This window comes from Diabrotica virgifera, chromosome 6 (assembly GCF_917563875.1).
Source record: "Diabrotica virgifera virgifera chromosome 6, PGI_DIABVI_V3a".
NCBI classification, from domain to species: domain Eukaryota; kingdom Metazoa; phylum Arthropoda; class Insecta; order Coleoptera; family Chrysomelidae; genus Diabrotica; species Diabrotica virgifera.
The window spans coordinates 146,040,032-146,063,215 of NC_065448.1; the positions used below are offsets into that span (position 1 = coordinate 146,040,032).

The following is a 23,184-nucleotide window of genomic DNA, read 5'->3' on the forward strand; positions in this document are numbered from 1 at the left end:
TAATTTTTCGAGTTTGTGCCTCTATATCTTGAAAATCCTTCATACGATTGAGTTGTGCCCATGAAAACTTTTTATCAGGATGCTTCAAAAAGTATTTTCCCAAAGTATGAAAGAAATCCACTGGGACCTAATTTCCATAAGGTTTGTGCGGGGTACTTTATAGGTTTTTATCGCTAAATTTCTTAACTATTAGTTTCATTTCTTTTTATCTCACAATGTATTATGTTTTCCATCTTTTGCGTTATTTTGCTGGTTATTAGCGCGCCCATCACTGCATGTTGAGTCGTTTATAGAAGACGTGCTATGGAACGTCGTGAATGCTCTGTGAATAGTGTAGGGAAACTAAATTCTATCATCGTCGACCAGACACAAGCAGCTTAACGGTCCAGTGCAAAAACTGATATTTCATCATCATCATCAGTGGCATCACAGCTCATTATGAGCCAAAGCGATTCTTAGAACAATCCTTCATTCACCCCTATCTCTGGCAACTCTTCTCCAACTACCAATAGATCTTAAATCGTTCTCTAAGTTATCTTGATACCTAAAGGTACATTTTTGTCGCTGGAACCGATCATAATAGAAAATTAGAATTAGGCTAGAACAAATTTCAACAAAAGAAGAAGAGTGCTCTGCACAAGGGATTTAAAGTTGGAGCTAAGAGTTAGCTTGGCTGGATGCTACGTTTTCTTGACTTTGTTATACGGAATGGAAGCTTGGACCTTGAATCAATGAAAAAACTGGAATGATTCGAGCTGTGGGTGTACAGAAGAATTATGAAAATATCATGGACAAAACACGTCACAGAAGAGGTTTTGAGAAAGATGAATAAAGAAATGGAAGTCTTAAATGCAATCAAAACCAGAAAATTTGAAGATCTCGGACATATTACACGTGGAGAGAGATACAACAACGTGGAGAGACGCAGAATATCGTGGCTGCACAACTAGTTCAAAGAAATAAGAAAAAAAATATTCTGTTGGTGACACAACCCTCTCCAGGCCGAAACCAAATTTTTTGAGGAGTATGGTCATCTATAATAATAACCTAATATATGTTTCCTGCAGCCGATTTTGATGATATACATAGTTATAAACAAATGAAGACCAAAAAACCGTAAAGTTAAGCATTTTAAACAAATTTGAGAGTAAGAAACTCAAATCATATAAAAAAACTTCAATATGGCGTTCGCTGAATATGTCTATCCTTTTTGGTTGCTTAGAAAATTGCAAAATAAATCATAAATTTTGAGTTTTTATAAATATTCATAACTTATGTAAATATTAACTTAGAACATTCTTATTACACGGAGTGCTGAGCTGGTGCTTAAATCATACCCTAAATTTCAAAGCAATCGGTGAAATAGTTTAAAAGTTATTTAATTTGTTTATCCCAAATTAATTTTTTTTTGCAACACTACAAGTCAGAAAATGTTGAAGTTACAGTAATACTTTGGATAGTTTATGAAAGAAGAAGTTTTACACTATTAACTTAATTTAAAATAATTAACAAAAAATAATTCTAAATATTGCAAAATTATTTTGCAATTTTGCAAGAACACGTGAATTAAAAAAGGGGGGGCTAACTTCGTCCCTAACTCTCCTACGACAATTGTTTTTCTTTCTAAATGTGTATAAAAATTCAGTCTTTCTAAATATGAAAAAATAATTTTTCTACCGGTAACGAAGTAATAAAAAAATCGACATGTTTTTGCAAAATAATTTTACACTGTTTAAAATTACTTTTTGTAATTTTTTTTAATTAAGTTAATAGTAGTTCATAAACTGTCAGAAGTATTACTGTAACCTCATAATTTTCTGACTTATAGTGTTGCAAATAAAATGAATTTGGGATAAACAAATTAAATAACTTTTTTAAACTGTTTGACCAATTGCTTTAAAATTTAAAATATAATTTAAGCACAAGAAGTCTCAGCATTCGGTGTAATAAGAACGTTTTAACTTAATTTTTACATAAGTTATGATAATTTATAAAAACTCAAAATTTATTATTTATTTTGCAATTTTCTAAGCAACCAACAACGATAGACATATTCAGCGAACGCCATATTGTAGTTCTTTATATGATTTATGAGTTTCTTATTCTCAAATTTGTTTAGAATGCTTCACTTATTAGTAATAGACGAAAAAAGCGAAAATTTACCGTTTTTTGATCTTTATTTGTTTATAACTATGTATATCATCAAAATCGGTTTTGATGACATATTGGGACCGTGCAATTTCAGCAAAGCGACCCCTGTTTCTACGCTCTGTACTATTATTCGCACTTTTAATTATATTGGCCAATTATATTAGTCCTGGTTACTGGATAATTGTCAAGGCCATAGTTAAAAAAAAATAATAAGAAGAAAAAATAAGATTCAGGTTATGTTATGAAAACATCAACAATTGTATGTAGTAAATAAAATTAGTTATTAAAATGCAGTACTGCAAGCAAAATACAATTAATTAAATTTACCTTTATATAATAATTGCATATCATATCAATATTGTGGAGCAATATATAATTTTTCTGCTTCATTGACAGAAGGTATGAAATATACGTCAATTTGACAATTTCAATTGACAATATGAATTATTTAAGATAGTTGCAATATTTCTCCGCGACTCGCGCAGGGTCGTTTCTCGTTTCCCTTTCCAAGTACTTGCACATCGCGAATAGGTTATTAATATAGATGTCCATACTACTTAAAAAATTTGGTTTCGGCCTGGAGGGGATGTGTCACGAGAAAAATCTTATTTCTCTGGACTAAACCTGAGAAAATGGTACGGATGTACATCAAATGAACTTTTCAGAGCTGCCGTCTCTAGCTATGATGATTGCCGACCTACATAATCTTTATTTCTTTTACCGGCTGACGCCAGTGTCGAAAATCAAATTTGACATTTCAAAAATAAATATAAATTTATATAATAACTACATACAGCCTAATTAAAATCTAAAAATAAATTATGACTCTTTTATCGTGGCGCTGCAGTATAAGTTCTTCTCCATTCTCTTATGTTGTTTGTCAAAGTTTTTGCTTGCCTGAAGTCTATATTTCTTTTCGTTAAGCCTTCTCAATGGTGTTGTTCCATGTTCTATCAGCTTATTTCACTATTACCATACGTATTCTGAATTATTTCTCGTTACAACACTCGTAATTCTGGTTTATTGTAGCCGAAAAACAAAACAGTACTTATCGGAACTACACCAACGTTGCCAATCCATAAAAAATTGACATCATTTGTAAAAGCCTTAAGTATGCCTGTGAATTTTTTGAAATTTTGAAATAAAAAAAATCAAAACGAAAAAATGACGTCTTTGGTGGTGGGGGAGGGGAAGGGGGTGAAGGGTTAAAATTCCGCTGAATCTTATTTTTTAATCACATAGAACATAAAAAAAATTGAATTCTGCGATTGAGGGCATTTTGCCTTTAACCCGGCATAGGCTGCTAGGTAGGTTTGTACGCGAGTGGTCGCGCGTGAGATTTTCTCTCATATTCAACTTTTGCCTTTCTTTACAAAATAAAATTTTTAAAACAGGTTTTAAACTTTTTTTATTATTAATTAATAATAAGAATATAATAATATAACATAATATACATAATAATATGATAAGATACAAAAAAATGATCGGAATTAAACCGATATTAATCAATCTCCGTATCTATATAATTTACGGCACCGCAATTTACACAAGTATAACAAGAATGCTCTGGACAAAGTGGTTGATGACAAGAATTACAACTTTTTTACTCTTCTATTTTTGCAGCGAGGGCAAAATGAATATCCGATGGTTCAGGTTGTGATGAGTTCGGTATTGTTATTTTGACAATTCTGGCAATAGAATTCCGAAGGCTTAAAGTTAAGTTTGGAATTGTCGAACGATTTATAAGATGAGGTTTCATCAACGATAAAGCCAATTTCTTTAAAAAGATGTGGCGTTCTTCTGTGTTATTATTATTATCTTTATATACAATGTTACGGTTGATGCCGCCAATATTTAACATTGAAAAATATTAAGTGGCCATCTACAACTAAACCGTGAAACAGAATATAGGGTTTTCAAAGGATATTATGTCAGGTTTTAAGGTACTAGTACTCAGACCAAAAATAAGCATTTTTTCAAGATTTTTATTCTCAGAACCTTTATTAAAAATGAACATAAAACTTTTTACATTTTAATATCTAACTCTTACAGAATACAAAAAATATATCTTTTTTTATTTTTGTAGAGGGCGCCAAAATCGAGGCCTCGGAAAAAAGTAATTCCGATGGCGGACAGTTAATCTCAGGATTGAGATCTCTGAAACAAAAAAATCGTACGGGATTTGAAAAAGGAAGGTTTCTTACGTGACAATTTATCACCGTTAGTGAAAAATTCCGCAAAAAAAAGATTTTACGGAAATTTGAAAAAATTTTGCGAAAAAATCTACTGTTTTTCTTCAGTTTTTCATCATTAAAAATATTTATTCTTTATTTTTTGGTCAGATTGTCACGTAAGAAACCTTCCTTTTTCAAATTCAGTACGATTTTTTTGTTTCAGATATCCCAATCCTGAGATTAACTGTCCGCCATCATTTTTCGAGGCTTGACTTTTGCGCCCTCTACAATATTAGTGTACGTGCATAAATGAAAAAAGATATATTTTTTGTACTCTCTAAGAGCTAGAATTAATATGTAAAAAGTTTTATGTTCATTTTAATAAAGGTTCTGAGAAAAAAATGATTATTTTTGGTCTTAAAGTGTACTAGTATCTTAAGTCGAAAAAAGTTGGTGGCGCCGGAGGTCGCCCGATGAGAGAAGCGCACTGACTCAACACTTTGGTGATACTAAGTCAACTATTTGAGCGGACGAGTATTAAGTTGTCGAGGGATGATAGTTAGAAGACTAGAACGAACTACAGCGCGTATAATTTCCCAGAAAAAAAGTTGGACGCAATTTTCTGAAACCGTGAGAGAAAATCTCATATAGTGACCACTGCCGGGTTAAATCTCAATGCATATTCAGTTTAATAACTTCAAAATTATTAGATTCGTACAATAACTGTTTTTATCGTTTGTCTTAATATTAAAATTTAGTTCCTCTCTTTTAATTTTACCTAATGATGATTTTGCTTAATGGTTGTTTCTTGTTAAGTGAATGGGAAGCAACCCTGAAATTATTGTTGACATCGCAAGGGCCATCTGACTTGCTTTAAGATTGTAAATTATTTGTATGTTTTGACTATGTATCTAATATTAAATGTTTGTATTGTAGATAAAACGTCCATATTTTCATGTAAAACCTTTAGAACGATGTCAGCTTAAAAACTGGCAAGATTACTTAGATTATGAGACTGAGCAGGGAGACAGAGTGAGAATAATAGTATTGTTTGAAAGGTGTCTCATAGCATGTGCTCTATACGAAGAGTTCTGGTTAAAGGTGAGTCTAAATTATATTATGTATTTTTATTTTACATCAAGTTGTTAATTGACAATGTGTAAAAAACGATAAATACATATAATATACTTTGTTATCATAGACACTATTTACACTAACAGATTATACCATTATTGTACTGCTATAAACTGTATTCTCTAAAGACGTCTATACTAAATTTACAATCAAGATGCAGTAGAAATAAACAAACCAAGACACTTTAAATGCTACTAGGAGCACTCCCGAATCATAATTTACACTGTAAATCCCAAATCATGATTTCCAAAGTTTATACATTGTAAATTATGATTCTGGAGTACTCCTATACTAAATTTACACACAAGATGCAGTAGAAATAAACAAACCAAGACGCGTAAAGCCGCGTACAAACCAAGTTCGCGAACCGTTAGCGAGCTGTTCGCGAACCGTTAGCGAGCTGTTCGCGAACAGCTGTGTGGACTACAGTTCATAATGGGTTCGCGAACAGTTCGCTGTTCGCTCAAAGTTCGCTTGGATAGCGGTAACATCAAAGGGTTTGTTCGCGAACAACCAGTTAATAAACAAAACGGTCTGGACGTACTGAAGTTCGCTTAAACGAAAAGGGGTTATGTTCGTATTTACTTTTAGTTTGATGTTAAAATATTTCAACGTGGCTTGCTGCTTTTTTATTGTTGTTTACTACTATAGTTAATTAATAAGTTAATATAGTTAAGTTTAATAATTAATACAGTTAATTAATAGTAAGTAGTATCAGTAGTATAATAAATAATATAGTTACTTAAGTCATAGTTAATTACTGTTTATCGAAAATGGAATGGGCCGAAGACGAAATTATTACATTAATAAAGGAATACCGTAAACATTCCAATTTATGGGACCCCAGAAATGCAGAACACAAAAAGAAAATAATTATAGTATCCATATAACAGCCGTGTTTTAAAATGGGTGAGGGCATCAAAGCAATGAAACCAATGCGAACCGCAGCGTACTGTTCGCGAACCACTCTAATTTTTGGTGTAGACATCTTGTTCGGTTACAGTTAGCGAGCAGCTCGCAATAGTTCCGCAAATTTGGTTTGGACGCGCCTTAAAATGCTATTAGGAGCACTCCCGAATCATAATTTACAATGTATAAACTTTGAAAATCATGATTTGGAATTTACAATGTATATAAATTGTAAATTATGATTCGAGAGTGCTCCTGTAGCATTTAACGTGTCTTGTTTTGTTTTTTAATGTTGTTCTGAAGCTATTTTCTTGTGGCATTTTTATAATCAAGTATATTCAAATGGGAAATAAGCCACAATTTTACCTAAAAATGATTTTATTAACGTTTCGACGCCTAAGTCGGGTGTCGTTGTCAAAATACAAAATAATACTAAATAAACAAAAATGTTGTTGCTTAGTAAAAAATTCTTCTAATAATTTATTTAATCTGACTCATTTATATCGGCAATTCAGACACGTATTATACATTTTAAAGTAGACGACTTTAAAATGATATTGCCAATATTGATGAGTTGCGTTCCTGGGACGACTTTACTAAAAGATAGTTCATTCGATTACATGAAATCAATCCCAACTCAAGAATATCCGCCACAAAAAATTATAGCATGTGATCTGTCTTTAAAAAGACAACCAAATGCAACGGTGGCACTGAAATTCTCGCGTTAGAGATTCCATAGCAAATCACGAGGGAAAACCAGGAAAAACCTCGTGATACTATCCCGACATCGTAAGTATTTGGGTTTACATTTAGTTTACTCTCAAAACTAATACCGAATTCTGACTTGATATTTTAAATTTTAAATAATACTAAAATACTCAATGTACTAACTCGATATGTTACTGATTTACTAATTGTGGTATTTTCTTTCTATTGACTTCCTTCTTTAATATGGGTAACCACATCCTACTGCATTCTACCGAGGAATTTGCGACACAATTGGTTTCATTTAGCATAATTAGAGCCGCTTCTTTGATTTTTCTCTTTTTACTATCTGCTTCTTTTAGGACTATACTTGAATCTCTCCACTGAACTCTATGTTCATTATCCCATGCGTGTTGACATATTTGAGATCTATCAAATTCTCTATTTTTTATATAAGACTGATGTTCATTTACTCTAACGTCTAATGGTCTTGACGTTTATAAAATTATAAAATACCTTGTGAATGCGAACAATTTTATATAGGTGAAACGTCAAGACCATTAGACGTTAGAGTAAATGAACATCAGTCTTATATAAAAAATAGAGAATTTGATAGATCTCAAATATGTCAACACGCATGGGAGAATGAACATAGAGTTCAGTGGAGAGATTCAAGTATAGTCCTAAAAGAAGCAGATAGTAAAAAGAGAAAAATCAAAGAAGCGGCTCTAATTATGCTAAATGAAATCAATTGTGTCGCAAATTCCTCGGTAGAATGCAGTAGGATGTGGTTACCCATATTAAAGAAGGAAGTCAATAGAAAGAAAATACCACAATTAGTAAATCAGTAACATATCGAGTTAGTACATTGAGTATATTAGTATTATTTAAAATTTAAAATATCAAGTCAGAATTCGGTATTAGTTTTGAGAGTAAACTAAATGTAAACCCAAATACTTACGATGTCGGGATAGTATCACGAGGTTTTTCCTGGTTTTCCCTCGTGATTTACTATGGAATCTCTAACGCGAGAATTTCAGTGCCACCGTTGCATTTGGTTGTCTTTTTAAAGACAGATCACATGCTATGATTTTTTGTGGCGGATATTCTTGAGTTGGGATTGATTTCATGTAATCGAATGAACTATCTTTTAGTAAAGTCGTCCCAGGAACGCAACTCATCAATATTGGCAATATCATTTTAAAGTCGTCTACTTTAAAATGTATAATACGTGTCTGAATTGCCGATATAAATGAGTCAGATTAAATAAATTATAAAAGAATTTTTTACTAAGCAACAACATTTTTGTTTATTTAGTATTATTTTGTATTTTGACAACGACACCCGACTTGGGCGTCGAAACGTTAATAAAATCATTTTTAGGTAAAATTGTGGCTTATTTCCCATTTGAATATACTTGATTGTTTTGTTTATTTCTACTGCTAGGCTATTGATTATATTCAAAATAAGATAGCTAAAAGGAACTACAACGTTAACGGGGTTTTATTATTTTATATGGTCAATGGACATCTATATATGAAAAAACCACGGAGTGCTACCATTTAAAGGGGTGCGTTTTTGAGAAATAAGTGAATTAGTCCCTGGGCACAGGTTACATTAGGGCGAGTTCTATGCACTTTTGGTACAAACACGTCTACATAAAAATTGTTCCTGGTTAAATTTCCTATCTAAATATAACTTTTTAAAGTCAAAGATACTTTTTTTTACAAAAATATATTCAAAAGAAAAAGCACAAAGAAACCCAAAAGAAAGAAATTTTGTTTTTTGTCCCATAACTTTTGTCCACGAGGATATAGGTATAGACATTGCTTTACAGAAAAAAAACTTACATATCTTCTCTTTAAAATTATGTTTGGTAGAGGTCATTAGGATTTACAGTTTTCGAAATATGATTTTTCAAAGTTCGCCACTCACAGCAATTTCGGGCAATTTCCCTTGTTATTTCGCAAATATTGTTCTGTAACTTTTTTCTACGTAACTTTAGGTAGATGCAATGTACACGTAATAGGAATAGAAATCAATTACCTTTAAAATGGTCTACTGTATAACGTTGTACGACTTTTTTTTAAAGAGATTATGGTTTTTCAAGGTTTTATATTTTTAACGATTTTTTTATAATATAATATAAAAATAAAATAAAATTATTATATAATATATTATATAATACTTAATATAAAAAAAATATTATTTTTTACATTTTTTACGATTATTTTTGAAATTTCTCGTTATAACTTATTTTTTCTTGTACATGAATATACAATACTATACAATACTATCTATATATTGCGCAACAAAGAGGGCTTACTTTCTGCTCTTTAAAATGGTGTATCATCTATATTTAAATACATAATGGAAACCGAGTGATTCTTGGATATTTTTTTACCTGTATTATTTAAAATTATTTCTTTTACAAAAATTACATAAACATTAGTCTTAAAAAACATCACTTTAGTTAAAATTATTTAAACGTTGACATTTAAAAAATTTTCAAAATCAAAGTCCATCTCTTCCTTAGCATTAGCTTTAATATCTTCCTCTGACACCTCAGTTATCTTAGAGTTCCCACAATTAGTACCCATGCACATGCACCCTTTGCAGAATATTGAACAACTAATTCCTATCTTCCTACAACCGCAGTTTTTTGTACATCCTTTATTACATTTACATGCTATTTTTTCAAGCAAAGCTTGTGGTGCAGGAGCTTTGACAGTAAATATTGGAATTAATCCATATTTTGAAGTTTGCCCGGCCGAGTCAAGTGGATCCAAAGTATTACCTATAAAAAATAAGATTCAATCATAACACACAATCACATAAAAAAGTTATAATGAGGAATATAATAACGAAAAATCGTTGCAAGTACTTATTACAATTTGAAAAAGCATATGTTATTCAAAAATAACCCTAGAATTTTTTATAATACACCATTTTAAAGTAAACAGAATAAGCTTTCTTTTTTATTATACAGGGTGTCCCGAAAAGAATGGTCATAAATTATACCACACATTCTGGGGTCAAAAATAGTTCGGTTGAACCTAACTTACCTTAGTACAAATGTGCTCATAAAAAAAGTTACAGCCCCTTGAAGTTACAAAATGAAAATCAATTTTTTTCAATATATCGAAAACTCTCAGAGATTTTTTATTAAAAACGGGCATGTATCATTCTTATGGCAGGACCACCTTAAAACAAAATTAGAGTGAAATTTGTCCACCCCATAAAAAATTTATGGGGATTTTGTTCCCTTAAACCCCCCCAAACTTTTGTGTACGTTCCAATTAATTCATTATTGTGGTACCATTAGTTGAACACAACGTTTATAAAACTTTTTTGCTTCTTAGTATTTTTTCGATAAGCCAGTTTTTATCGAGATGTGGCTTCTTTTTTACTATATTTACATAAAAAATTGATGGGGGTTTTGTTCCTTTAAACCCCCCAAATGTTTGTGTACGTCCCAATTAAGCTAATATTGTGGTACCATTAGTTAAACACAGTGTTTTTAAAACTTTTTTGCCTCTTAGTCTTTTTTTGATAAGTCAACTTTTATCGAGATGTGGCTACTTTTTCAAAATATACCAAAAAATTTAAGTTATAAATAAATTTTCAGATTATTAACAGGTGTCTATAATCATACTTAACCATATACAAATATGTGGTGGATTCGACAATTATTCAAAATATCTCGATAAATACTGGCTTATCAAAAAAGTACTAAGAGGCAAAAAAGTTTTAAAAATATTGTGTTTAATTAATGGTGCCTCAATAATAATTTAATTGGAACGTACATAAAAGTTTGGGGGGGGTTTAAGGGAACAAAACCCCCATAAAATTTTTATGGGGTGCACAAATTTCACTATAATTTTTTTTTAAGATGTTGCTGCGATAAAAATTCCTCATGTCCAGTTTCAATAAAAAACCTCTAGGAGTTTTCGTTATATGAAAAAAAATCGATTTTCATTTTGTAACTTCAACGGGCTGTAACTTTTTTTGTGTGCACTATTGTATATAGGTAAGTGAGGTTCAATCAACCTATTTTTGACCCCAGAATCTGTGGTATAATTCATGACCAATCTTTTCGGGACACCCTGTATAATATATACCATATAGAAAAAAAGTTATAATGGGAAATTTAAAAAATAATCGTAAAAAATATAAAAACTCGTTAAAAGTATAAAGTCTTGAAAAAGATAACCTCTTTAAAAGAAGTTGTACATTATACAGTAGACCATTTTAAAGGTAATTGATTTCTATTCCTCTTACATGTACCATTGCATATACCTAAAGTTACGTAGAAAAAAGTTACAGAACAATATTTGCGAAATAACAAGGAAACTTGCCCAAAATTGCTGTGAGTGGCGAACTTTGAAAAATCATATTTCGAAAACTGTACATCCTAATGACCTCTACCAAACATCATTTTAAAGACAAAATATGTAAGTTTTTTTGCTGTGAAGCAATGTCTATACCTATATCCTCGTGGACAAAAGTTATGGGACAAAAAACAAAATTTCTTTCTTTTGGGTTTCTTTGTGCTTTTTCTTTTGAATATATTTTTGTAAAAAAAAGTATCTTTGACTTTAAAAAGTTATATTTAGAAAGTAAATTTAACCAGGAACAATTTTTATGTAGACGTATTTGTACCAAAAGTGCATAGAACTCACCCTAATGTAACCTGTGCCCAGGGACTAATTCACCCATTTCTCAAAAACGCACCCCTTTAAATGGTAGCACTCCGCGGTTTTTTCATATATAGAGATTCATTGACCATATGAAATAATAAAACCCCGTTAACGTTGTAGTTCCTTTCTATAGTACATAATCAATAGCCTATGCATCTTGATTGTAAATTTAGTATATTACCATCCATTTTTTCTCAAAACTTGTCTATCATCTATCTTCATCTGAGAACTATATTTGTGCTAGTTTCGTATTTTCAAATACAAGTTAAATTAATCAAAAATTTAATTTTTAGTTTGTGCATTATCTTGAAAATCTTAGAGACCATGAGCTACAGCCTAAAATAAGAGATGTGTATGAGCGAGCTTGTACTATTCACCATCTAAAAAAACCAAATCTCCATTTGCAATGGGCCATTTTTGAGGAGGGTGTTGACAATATGTCTAGAGCAGCAGAGATATTAGTAAATTTGGAAAAGTCTGTTCCAAATGTTTTACAGATTGCTTATCGGCGGATAAATTTAGGTAAGTTGCGATATTTCTTTAACATGTAATATGTCACGTTACTCCAACATATTCTGATTAATTGTTGATTAGACTGTACTATATAGGCATAGGCTATGGCTATACCATTTATAAAGAAGTTATTTTGTACTCTTTTTTTTTATACTCAACTTCAATAATTAATGGCCAACAGTAGCGATCAACAGGTAGCAACAAAATATAACTTCGGGAGATAGTATCATAAACTTTGGCAACAGTGGTAATCTTTGACATTATCTAAGATTAATATTTTGACAATATCATAGTCGCGCTAAATGAAAGTAATAGAAAACGATTTTATTATTAGTAAATAAATATTTATCAAAATAAACCAAAATAGGTGAAAATTTTATATAATAAGATAGGTAGGTATTTGCATGAAATATCTAATAATAAAACAATAATTAATAATCATTTTTCGTTGTGAAGCGAAACAAATTTCGATTTTCGCATAATTTTGGCACGGTTTTAATGGACATTTTCTTGGACGGTTTCACTTTATTTTTCGTTTGATTTACTTTTCCCATTTTGTTAAACTATTGATAATGTTTTTAGAATAAAAAATCCTCCTAAAACTTTATATACTCGTATTACAATTCAAAATATTTTTACGTAAAATATACTTACCTATCTACATATAACTAAAACTCACAATTAACAATAATCTATTTTTTCAAATAGGCCAACAACTTAGTTCTATTACACAAAAATATAATAAATTAACTATAAAACACTACTTTTCTATGAAACAACAATGCCGAATTCTTAAAATTCACTGCACTGAACAGATATCGATAAAGATGACAGAACAGATTAGAGAAAATCTGACTCAGGTTTATCAAAATGACAGTGATAATTTCTCTATGTTGCCTAATTAGTTATACAGTAATCCCTCATTATCCGCGGACTCATCAACCGCGGTTTCACTTATCCGCGGTTGCGATATCTGTTAAATCTTTAATGAGAATATTTTATTATTTTTATATATTTTTTATAATTTGACCAGTCGCGTTAAATCACTCATGATACGCCACTGGCGCTTGTTCTTAGTAGTAAGACTACGGCAATTAGTTTATATTCTGAAGGTTTAAAATACCGGCGAATGTAGAAGCTGATCTCAGCGTCTTTATTTTTGTTGATATGATAATACTATTTCACAGATATGCAATTTAATCATATTTCTTTCTATGTACAGCTGGTTCCTAAAAAAACTGATAGGACTCTTAGTAAGATTTGATCATTTTGAGGAGTGTATGATGGGTCTGACATTATATTATATTTATTATGACAGACAAATAATAAAATAAATAAACAAACAGCCATTTTTTGAGGTTGAAGTTATCTGACAAATTTTAAAATTTTTCAGTGACAGTATGTAGATAATAAGTATTTATCCTTCAAAATATAATAAATTAAATATAATTAAACTCATATTCATTATATCACACCCTATCAAAAGCTTTTTACAAGAACATAGTCAGCGATTGTGATATGGAGACTACATCAAGATCGCCTATAAATCGTGCTGGTAATTGCCTTGCACCGAGACCAAAAACAAAAAGAAGAAGAAGAAGAAAGTACACTGCTCAATTTTCTACAAAATACGCTTTAAGAGTCGTATCAGTTTTTTTTTTGGAACCAGCTGTACATACTAATATATACGTATTCAATATTGGGAATATTGGGATTACCTATATATGTCACATTCTTCTTTGGATCGCGGATCCCTCGCCAACCACGGTTTCACCAACCGCACCTTTCTCTTCGGAACGTAACCCTCGCGGTTGAAGAGGGATTACTGTATGTTCGATTTCTTGTTAGAAATAAAAAATTTTAGTAGTTCCAAGATTACACAAAATCTAGGCATGGGATAAAAAAGTTTATTTGAAGAAAGTTTATTTTTTTTTGTTCTTCTTAATGGCGGTACAGGCTCGTTTTTTTTTAATATTGTATTTAATTACAGAGTAATTTCCACATACTAATATATTTATCAATTTGGGCTCTGTACCGCCATTCTTTATTATATTATGAATATGTGTGCCAAATATCTCGACAAAATATTCAGAATTACAGTCGCAATCTTAGAACGCGTTTGTTGCTACCTGTTGATCGCTACTGTAGCCTCTTAACTAGCATATTTTCTTATAATACACTCCTGGTAAAAAAATCGGGACACCTTAAAAATGAATTATTTTTGATGTCTCGAATTTCCTAAACCTGTTGTCCAATTTAAGTGATTTTTTCAATATATTATAGCCTTATTCTTTAACAATATCGCTGTAATAATATTGTTGGTAGACAAGTAAATTGTCATTGTATACCGGGTGTACCAATCAAACTGTGTTTTTTTCTCAAAGTTCGCCACACCCTGTGGAATATTCTAACAGTTATAAAATACTGAAATTAAAACCCAACAATAGCCCCAGGTTTTCTTAACATTCTGTTTTTTTATTTATTCGCTTATGCTGGATAATAAAAAAGTTACGAACTTTAACAACTAGCCATGTTTTTTCATCAATACAAGGGTGTTTTTAAATAAGTATGATCAACTTAAAGGGGTAATTCTGCATGAAAGAATAATGACAGTTTAATTTATAAACGTATGTTCGCAAATCCTTCGTTTCCGAGATACAGGGTGTTGAAATTTTTCTTACAAACTGACGATTTGTGTATTGCTCTAAAGCCGGTTGAGATATGCAAATGAAAGATGGGTTTTTAGAGGTAGTTATTGCGCATCTTTTGACATACAACTAAGAATTTTATATTCACCATTGGCGCGCATACGGGTAATATGACCCGTACAGGTAATGTTGTGAATTTTTTATAAAAAAAAATAGTACGCCACTGAGATATTTCAAATTAAAAATAATTTTTGAATTACCTGTTCAATTTACAACGAAAAATCTTTCTTGTCTTTTTTTCATATGAAGCGCCGTTTTCATGCAAAAAATAAAACACCTTAACGTTTACATGAAATATGTAAGTTTCTATGGAAATATGTAAGTGCATATGGAAACTACCTCGAATACTGTGTAAACGTTAAGATGTTTTATTTCTTTTGCATAATAACGTCGTCTCATATGAAAAAAGGCAAGAATGATTTTTAATTTGAAATATCTCAGTGGCGTACTAATTTTTACTTTAAAACCATTCAGACCATTACCTGTACGACTCATATTACCCGTATGCACGCCAATGATGAATATAAAATTCTTAATTGTATATAAGAAATGCGCAATAACTACCTCTTAAAATTCACCAAATTTCATTTGCGTATCTCAACCGGTTTTATAGCAATACATAAATCGTCAGTTTGTAAGAAAAATTGCAACACCCCGTATCTCGGAAATGTCCCCTTTAAACAAATCTGAAGGGTGTCGGGCGGAATTATTGGGCAGAAATTGTTTAAACAATTTTTTTAAACGCATACAAAAGATCACCTTTTTTGCTCTGAAAAATATTTTTTTAGGTTTTTTGGGTCATTCTAAACAAGAAAGGTATCTCGTAATTTTTCTCAAAAATGGATAGTTTTCGAGTTACGATGGACACTCCCATGCGTTCAGCTATATTAATTTGCGGCATGCCACATTGAAAACGGCCAACAGCCCTATTTGTCTCATCCAAAGTTAAATTACGTCGTTCCATGATAAAAAGCAATTACATATTTTGAATGTACTAAGTAAACAAGAAATTTATAACATGAACAAAATGGAAACTAGCAGAATATTTACTGCAGTATAAAACATATAATTTGTTCCTCTCCTGGAAAAAGCTTTGTCAAATATTCGTTCACTTTTGTTGTAATGTTTTACTCAAAAAAATCTACAGGATGAGTAACTGCACAAATTCAATTAAAATTAAACAACTGCGTGAATTTATTTTTAATAATTTTATTATGTTATAAAAATATTTTGATGTAGTTCGTTTATCATAACTAGGGTAAAAATTCGTTAATGCTAATTTTTCCATCTATTACTCACAATAAACCGTTATTAATGTTTTCCTTTATTTGGCATGAGTCACGTCAAGTTACTGATCACTACTAATACTGATCATTACTAATTTTCATGTGAGAAAATCTCTTCTGTTTCAGAAAGACGACGGGGCGATCACGAAAAATGTTGCCAACTTTTCGAACACTATATAAATAGTACAAAAAACAAAATCATTGCCAGCAGCATATCAATAAAATATTCCAGATTTGCTTGCTTTATGATGAAGGACGTTGAAAAAGCACAAACAATTTTAAAAACCGCTATTGCTAAAGATCCAAATAATCCTAGACTGTATTTGCAGCTTGTTGATGTCACTTTACAGAAGGGAGATCCAACTGAAAAAAATATCACTGAAATCCTAAATATGTTTTTGGACAAAGATGGTGTAGATGCTGAGCAAAAGATGTTGTTTGCTCAAAGAAAATTAGAATATCTCGAAGATTTTGGTAGTAACCTTCAGTTAGTACAAGAAGCTCATGAACAATATCAAAAATTGGTCAAGCAACATAAAGATGGACTAAAAAAGAAGGAAATTAAGAGGTAAGTGTTGGAGACAATTTTTCTTTAGCAATTTTCTTAGTGGCCAATTATAATTTCTTTGCTACCGTCACTGCAACAAATTTTGATTTTTCAAAACAGGTTAAAGCGTACCTAAGGGTACAAACATGCCGAAGATACATGGATGTGCGCAGTGTAGGTCGCGTTCGCGAGATCACACATACCAAGGGTGTGTCACCCGTTCACCCTCGCGACCTATCATCGCGGTTTACAGCGATGTCGATGGCAAAACAAAATAGTTTGTTTTACATCGCGATCGAGCTGCTGATCGCGTGGTAAATTAAAGTTTATTGGGGATTTTTAAACCACGTGACATTCGCTGGAGATACGGCTGGTGTATTTATTCATTTCTTGTTGGAATCAGGTTGCGACAAGTTTTGGTTATATGGAAACCGCAAAGAACACTGAAAGGAAGGTATCTTCGGTATGTTCTGCCCGTCATCGATGTAAATCTCGACCGCGATCGCGATTTACACCGCTCGCATCCAGGTATCTTCGGCATGTTCGTACCCTTACACGGTTTATTGACGCAATATGTATATGGTAAAAACACGATAGCCCTCACACTACTCAATAATATTAATATTGATCAATAATGTGTCAGTTTCAATTTTGCAGTCAAGGACGATAGATCTAGATCTAAATCCGATCATCGTATTCTTCATAAAATTCTACTCATATTTGATTTCACAAGTTTAAGTCTACCTTTCCAAATAAGAGGTAGGGGTGAGTGGGAACCTTGTTATGAAAAAATGGATGTAAGTCCGGTTCTGCTAAATCGAATTTTGCAAACTTGTTCTTGTTGAAAACAAATCTTTTTCGTCAATGTAAGAGTTATAATTTCGAACCAGCCTAATAAGTAATATGCCAGCTAGGAGGCGTTATTTAATTTTTTTCAGAAATCTAGTTTTCTTTGGAAAATATTAAATACAAGTATACATTTTTAATCCCGTATTACAAAATTAGACCAAATTAGCAACATAATACCGAAAACCGCATGTCGATATCTTTTTTCTATCTCGAGATATCTTAAGAAACGTGTAAATTTTAAACAAAACTGTTAATGTCACCGGTAAACGAAGTTAAGGAAAAGTAGTGTGCTATGGAAGAAACAAAGAAACATTTTCCAGATGTAAAAGTATATAAATAATTAAAACAACAATAAAGCAAACAACACTATAAAATATAACAAAGAAATAAATGTAAAACCTAAATGTTCAAATTGTTGCCCATCATTTTCGATGCAAGTATTTACTCTTTCAAGAGTAGATTGAACAGCAGTCTCATCTGCTTTCGCAATGCTTTGAATGGCGTTTCGTATTCTCTAGATTCTAGATCATGTTTTCTCGCGTAGTGGGCCTAGCGGCAAAAACAAGGTTTTTAATCCGTCCCCATAAATAAAAGTCTAAAACAGTTAAATCTGTTGCTATTCAATCTCCTCTTGAAAGAGTAAATGCTTGTATCGAAAATGATGGGAAACAATTTGAACATTTAGACAGTCACTAAGACTAAGTAAGTAGTTGCTTTTATTTCTTTGTTATATTTATAGTGTTGTTTGTCTTATTGTTGTTTTAATTAATTATATACGTTTACATCTAGAAAATGTTTAATAATTTGTTTTTTCCATAGCACACTACTTTTCCTTAACCTCGTTTACCGGTGACAGTAACAGTTATGTTTAAAATTTACACATTTCTTAAGATATCTCGAGATAGAAAAAAGGTATCGACATGCGGTTTTCGGTATTATGTTGCTAATTTAGTCTAATTTTGTGATACATCATTAAAAATGCATACTTGTATTTAATATTTTTCAAAGAAAACAAGATTTCTGAAAATAATTAAATAACGCCCCCTAACTTGCATACTGCTTATTAGGCTATTTCGAAAATAAGACACTTAAATTGACGAAAAAGAGCCGTTTTCAACAAGACCAAGTATGCAAAATTCGATTTAGCAGAACCGGACTTACAGCCATTTTTTCATAAGAAGGTTCCCACTTACCCCCACCTCTTATTTGCAAAGGTAGACTTAAACTTCATAAATCAAATATGCGCAGAATTTTATGATGATTGGATTTCCAGTGCCCTTTTATTAGGTAAATTTTGTAAAATTTTGATTTTTAAATTTTTGATATTCAATTACGCCCTCTAGCGGTGGACCTACAATTGGACGGCGTTATGCATAACTCAACCAAGCGCCAAAACATAGTTTTGAGATAAATGGCTTCAAAGTTTTTCATTTCTTGGTTGCTTAATGGTCGCTTAATGGTAAGTGGATTAATGTCGCTTGGTTTAATTTTGTTTTTCTTAGTAACCGTTAACGTGACAATAACAGGGATTTTTTCCAAGATTGTTTTAGCTATGTGTCATCAGAATCCGCTGTTATCTCGATATTAAAGAAATGGCGCTTGGTCGAGTTATGCATAACGCCGTCCAATTATAAAAATAATTTCCAGGCTTTTCCCGAGGCAACTTTTGTTATAATTTTTTTTTTCTCAAAGCTGTACTATAAACGGTTCCTGAGATATGGCCGAGAGCCATTCTTATTGGGACACCCGGTACATTATTTATGTTATAAATAATATAAGTGAAATTTTGAAATTATGTATAATTTACGTAAAGACATTAAATACCGTAAATTTTTGAAATTAATGATTGATCACATGTTAAATGAGGGTATTATTTTTTAAATTATTAGTTAAATAAAGACATCAGTTTTCTAAACTAAGTATCAATATATTAGGTTTTGTATTTAATGTCTTAACGAAATTTTTAAATAATTTCAAAATATCCCCTTGTATTATTTGTAATACGCCCTACATAATACACTTTTTTGTGAAAAGATTGTTAAGTAGCTTCTAAGAACTTAAAAATATACAGGGTGATTCATTAAAACTGAAGATCATGGAATATGTTACTTGGGTGAATATGACTTGGGTGAATCATCCTGTATATTTAAATTTGTTTTTAAAAAGCGCCCAGTTGAATTTAAAAGTTGACGTGTCTCAGCATTTTTATAATTGTCTAAAGTAAAGACAAACAATTTTATTCTATAAGTAGTTTCAATACTTTAAAATTTCACCTTATATTATTCATAAAGTTCACCTTATATTATTCATAAAGTTCACCTTATATTATTCATAATACCTTGTTCATATTATTCATAATATTCATAATACCAGTTCATATTATTCATAATACCATGAGCATTGTTATAGTTTGATGCAATCAGATTGTTAAGCAGCTTTTAAAAGTATAAAAATATGTAGGGTGTTCCATTAAAAATAAAGCTTATGGACTACGTTAGGCTTTCGTGAATCACCCCGTACATTTAAATTTACGTTTAAAAAGCGCACATTTACATATAAAAATCGACTGGTCTCAGCGTTTTTTATAATTTTTGAAAACAAGGACAAATAATTTTATTCCATACGTGCCTTCCATAATGTATATCAGGGGTCATCAATTAGATTCCCTGAGGGTCCGTTTAGATAACCTTTGACATTTCCGGGGTCCAGATTTAATGCTACATGAGTCATGTACCGGTTGTTCTAATTCGGTTTCTTTGCGGATTCTTGTTAAAAATTATCCCCTATAAACAAATCACAAGGGTGTAATGCAAAATTTTTGTGCAGAAATTGTTTAACAATTTTGTTTGAACATCCAAAGCATCATCTTTTTGTCCACGAAAATATGTTTTTAACATTTTCGAGTCATCCTAACAAAAATGATCTTGTCATTTTTCTCAAAAATAAGCATTTTCAAAGCTTAAAAACTCATGTGTAAATTATTTTTGCGGTTGTTAAGTACCTAAATTGAAGTTTATTGAACATTCAATTTCAAGATTCTGATGAGTATTCGGGGCTTATTTTAATTTAGACCGTTGTTTTTATTAGCATAATATGTAACTAGTACATCGACAATAATTAATTGAATAAATAAATAAATTATTAAAAAAACTAATAAATTATAATAATAAATTATAAAATTTTAATAAATGTTAAGTAGTTTTTGGGAATTCTTCGCATAAGTACGTATAATATGTATCGACAGAGACGCTCCATAAAGTGTGACGCACGGCGGCTTTAAACTAGTCGAGTAGAGGCGTATAATTAACAATTAAAAAACAACGGTATATATTGAAATAAACCGTACGTATAAGAATATTGAAATTTAATGTTTAAACTTCAGTTTAGGTACTTGGCAACCTGAAATCTAATAATTTACATATGAGTTTTCAAGCCTCAAAAATTCGTATTTTATAATAAAGTTCATTCTTGATAAAGCGGCTTAGCACACATAAGTTGAGCCAAACATAGTACACAATCTCATGGTCAAACATTTTCAAAATTGCCAAACACTTTATTCTGAATTTAATGACGGTCCGCACAAAACTAGCCCACGGTCCGGATGCGGACCGCGGTCCACCAATTGGTGACCCATGATGTATATTACCCCTCACACGGTGTCAATAATATTGACAGCGGTGCCTCAAAATATTGATGAAACTTAAATAAAAATCAAACTGATTTTATTTATTTTTTTTTAAACATTATCGACATCAATATTATTGTTTCAGTGTACTCCATAATGTTCAATAATTCGATCAATATCAATATTGCTTCAATAATATTGACTATGTAAGGTAGGCTTAATATCGATCTGTTGGTTCTTTCCACGTGCGTTATAAGTCATAACTAAATTTACACTAATTAAAAAATGTGTAAGTCAATCTTAGATCATATGTGTCAAAATTGGAAATGTCTAATGACGCGTCCGCATTGGTAAATTTTTCGTGCGTATTGAACTAATGGTTCGTCGCAAATTTTTACCAGTGAGGACGCGGTGCTCAGATCATTTGATCTCCGCTCGAAAACGATAACCGATGGAGCGTGTGCGTTGTGTGCGTCGAAAATTCTTGCTTCGAGCACGCAAATATTTGTGACGAACAGCTGGTACGCACGAAAAATTTACCAATGCGGACGTGCCATAATATTCCTGTAACACTTTTGAATATTTTCATTTACATTATTGAATTTTGAAAACTTTATATAGATTCGCCAAGGTGGTTTTCAAATTTTCCTGAAACAGATTGTCCAAAAAGAATGTGTGTGTGGCTTGAAATTATCGTACATTATCTTCAAACCGTGTAAGATTATTGATTTGTTATTCTTTGAACTTTTCGTTTTTTTTTTAATTCTCTTTATGTTGACACGACATTCATCAGTAACTGACATAATATGACCACGATGAAATTGTATCACTGCATATCAATTGTAAAAAGTCTTCTCTGATGATGGTTCATTACCAAAAGTTTTCGGAGCGATTTAATAATACATAGACGGAGAGATAGATTCAATGAGGTGGATTTTGGCCCATTCTACCCTTTCGTGTTTATTAAGGTCCTCTAAATCTTACATTACATTTTCTAGCTTGACCCCTTTTAAAAGGTCTAAACTTTGAGACTGCACCTTCCATGTAGCTCTTTTCCGTTGGCTTTTTTCGCCTAATACAAAGTACTCCAAATTTGCCAGGCTGTCATACTGATATCATCATCATCAACAATAAACCAATCGCGTCCACTGCTGGACATAGGCCTCCTTCAGTTCTTTCCAGTGTTCTCTACACTGGGCCGCTTGTAGCCAGTTTCCCGCTACTCTTTTTATGTCGTCGGTCCATCTAGTCGGTGGTCGTCCTCGGCTTCTTTTATAGTTTCTGGGCCTCCATTCCATGATTCGTCGTGTCCACCATCTATCTTGTGTTCTAGCTAAGTGCCGTGCCCAGTTCCACTTAGGCGTTGTAGCTCTTTCGATGTCGTCTTGAACTCCTGATCTTTATCTTATTTGTTGGTTTGTTATGTGGTCTCGAAGGGCCACGTTCAGCATTACACGTTCCATTGCTCGTTGTGTAACTCTGAGTTTATTTGCGGATTTTTGCGTCAGTGTTAAAGTCTCTGCTACATAAGTTTGTGCAGGCAAAACACATTGGTTATAAACCTTTCGCTTGAGACACATGGGAATTGAACTTTTTAGAATATGGCTTAGTTTGCCAAATGCTGCCCATGTAAGGCCTATTCGCCTCTGCATTTCATGTGTTTGATTGTCTTTGCTGATTTTGATCTCGTGTCCAAGATATTTGTAAATGTCTGTTTGTTGTATGGTATTATTGTCGATAGTTATATTACCACTCATTACGAGATTTGTCATAAGTTTAGTTTTTTTCAAAGTCTATTTTTAATCCTGCTCTCGCAGACAGTTTTCAGCGAATGTATCATAGAAACTATCATCCGCAAACCTCAGATGATTTAATCTCTCCCC

General features: G+C 31.8%; 1 protein-coding gene across 2 annotated transcripts in view; it reads left to right on the top strand.

Annotated features, from left to right (window-relative positions):
- The window catches only part of LOC126886910 (pre-mRNA-processing factor 39), a 126,404-nt gene that overhangs the window by 100,530 nt on the left and 2,690 nt on the right, over positions 1–23,184 (top strand). For both annotated transcript variants that reach the window (XM_050654069.1, XM_050654070.1), the window contains 3 exons: positions 5,262–5,426; positions 12,067–12,295; positions 16,407–16,848. In XM_050654069.1, coding sequence (XP_050510026.1) covers positions 5,262–5,426; positions 12,067–12,295; positions 16,407–16,848 — 836 coding nt within the window. The remainder of the gene's footprint in view (positions 1–5,261; positions 5,427–12,066; positions 12,296–16,406; positions 16,849–23,184) is intronic.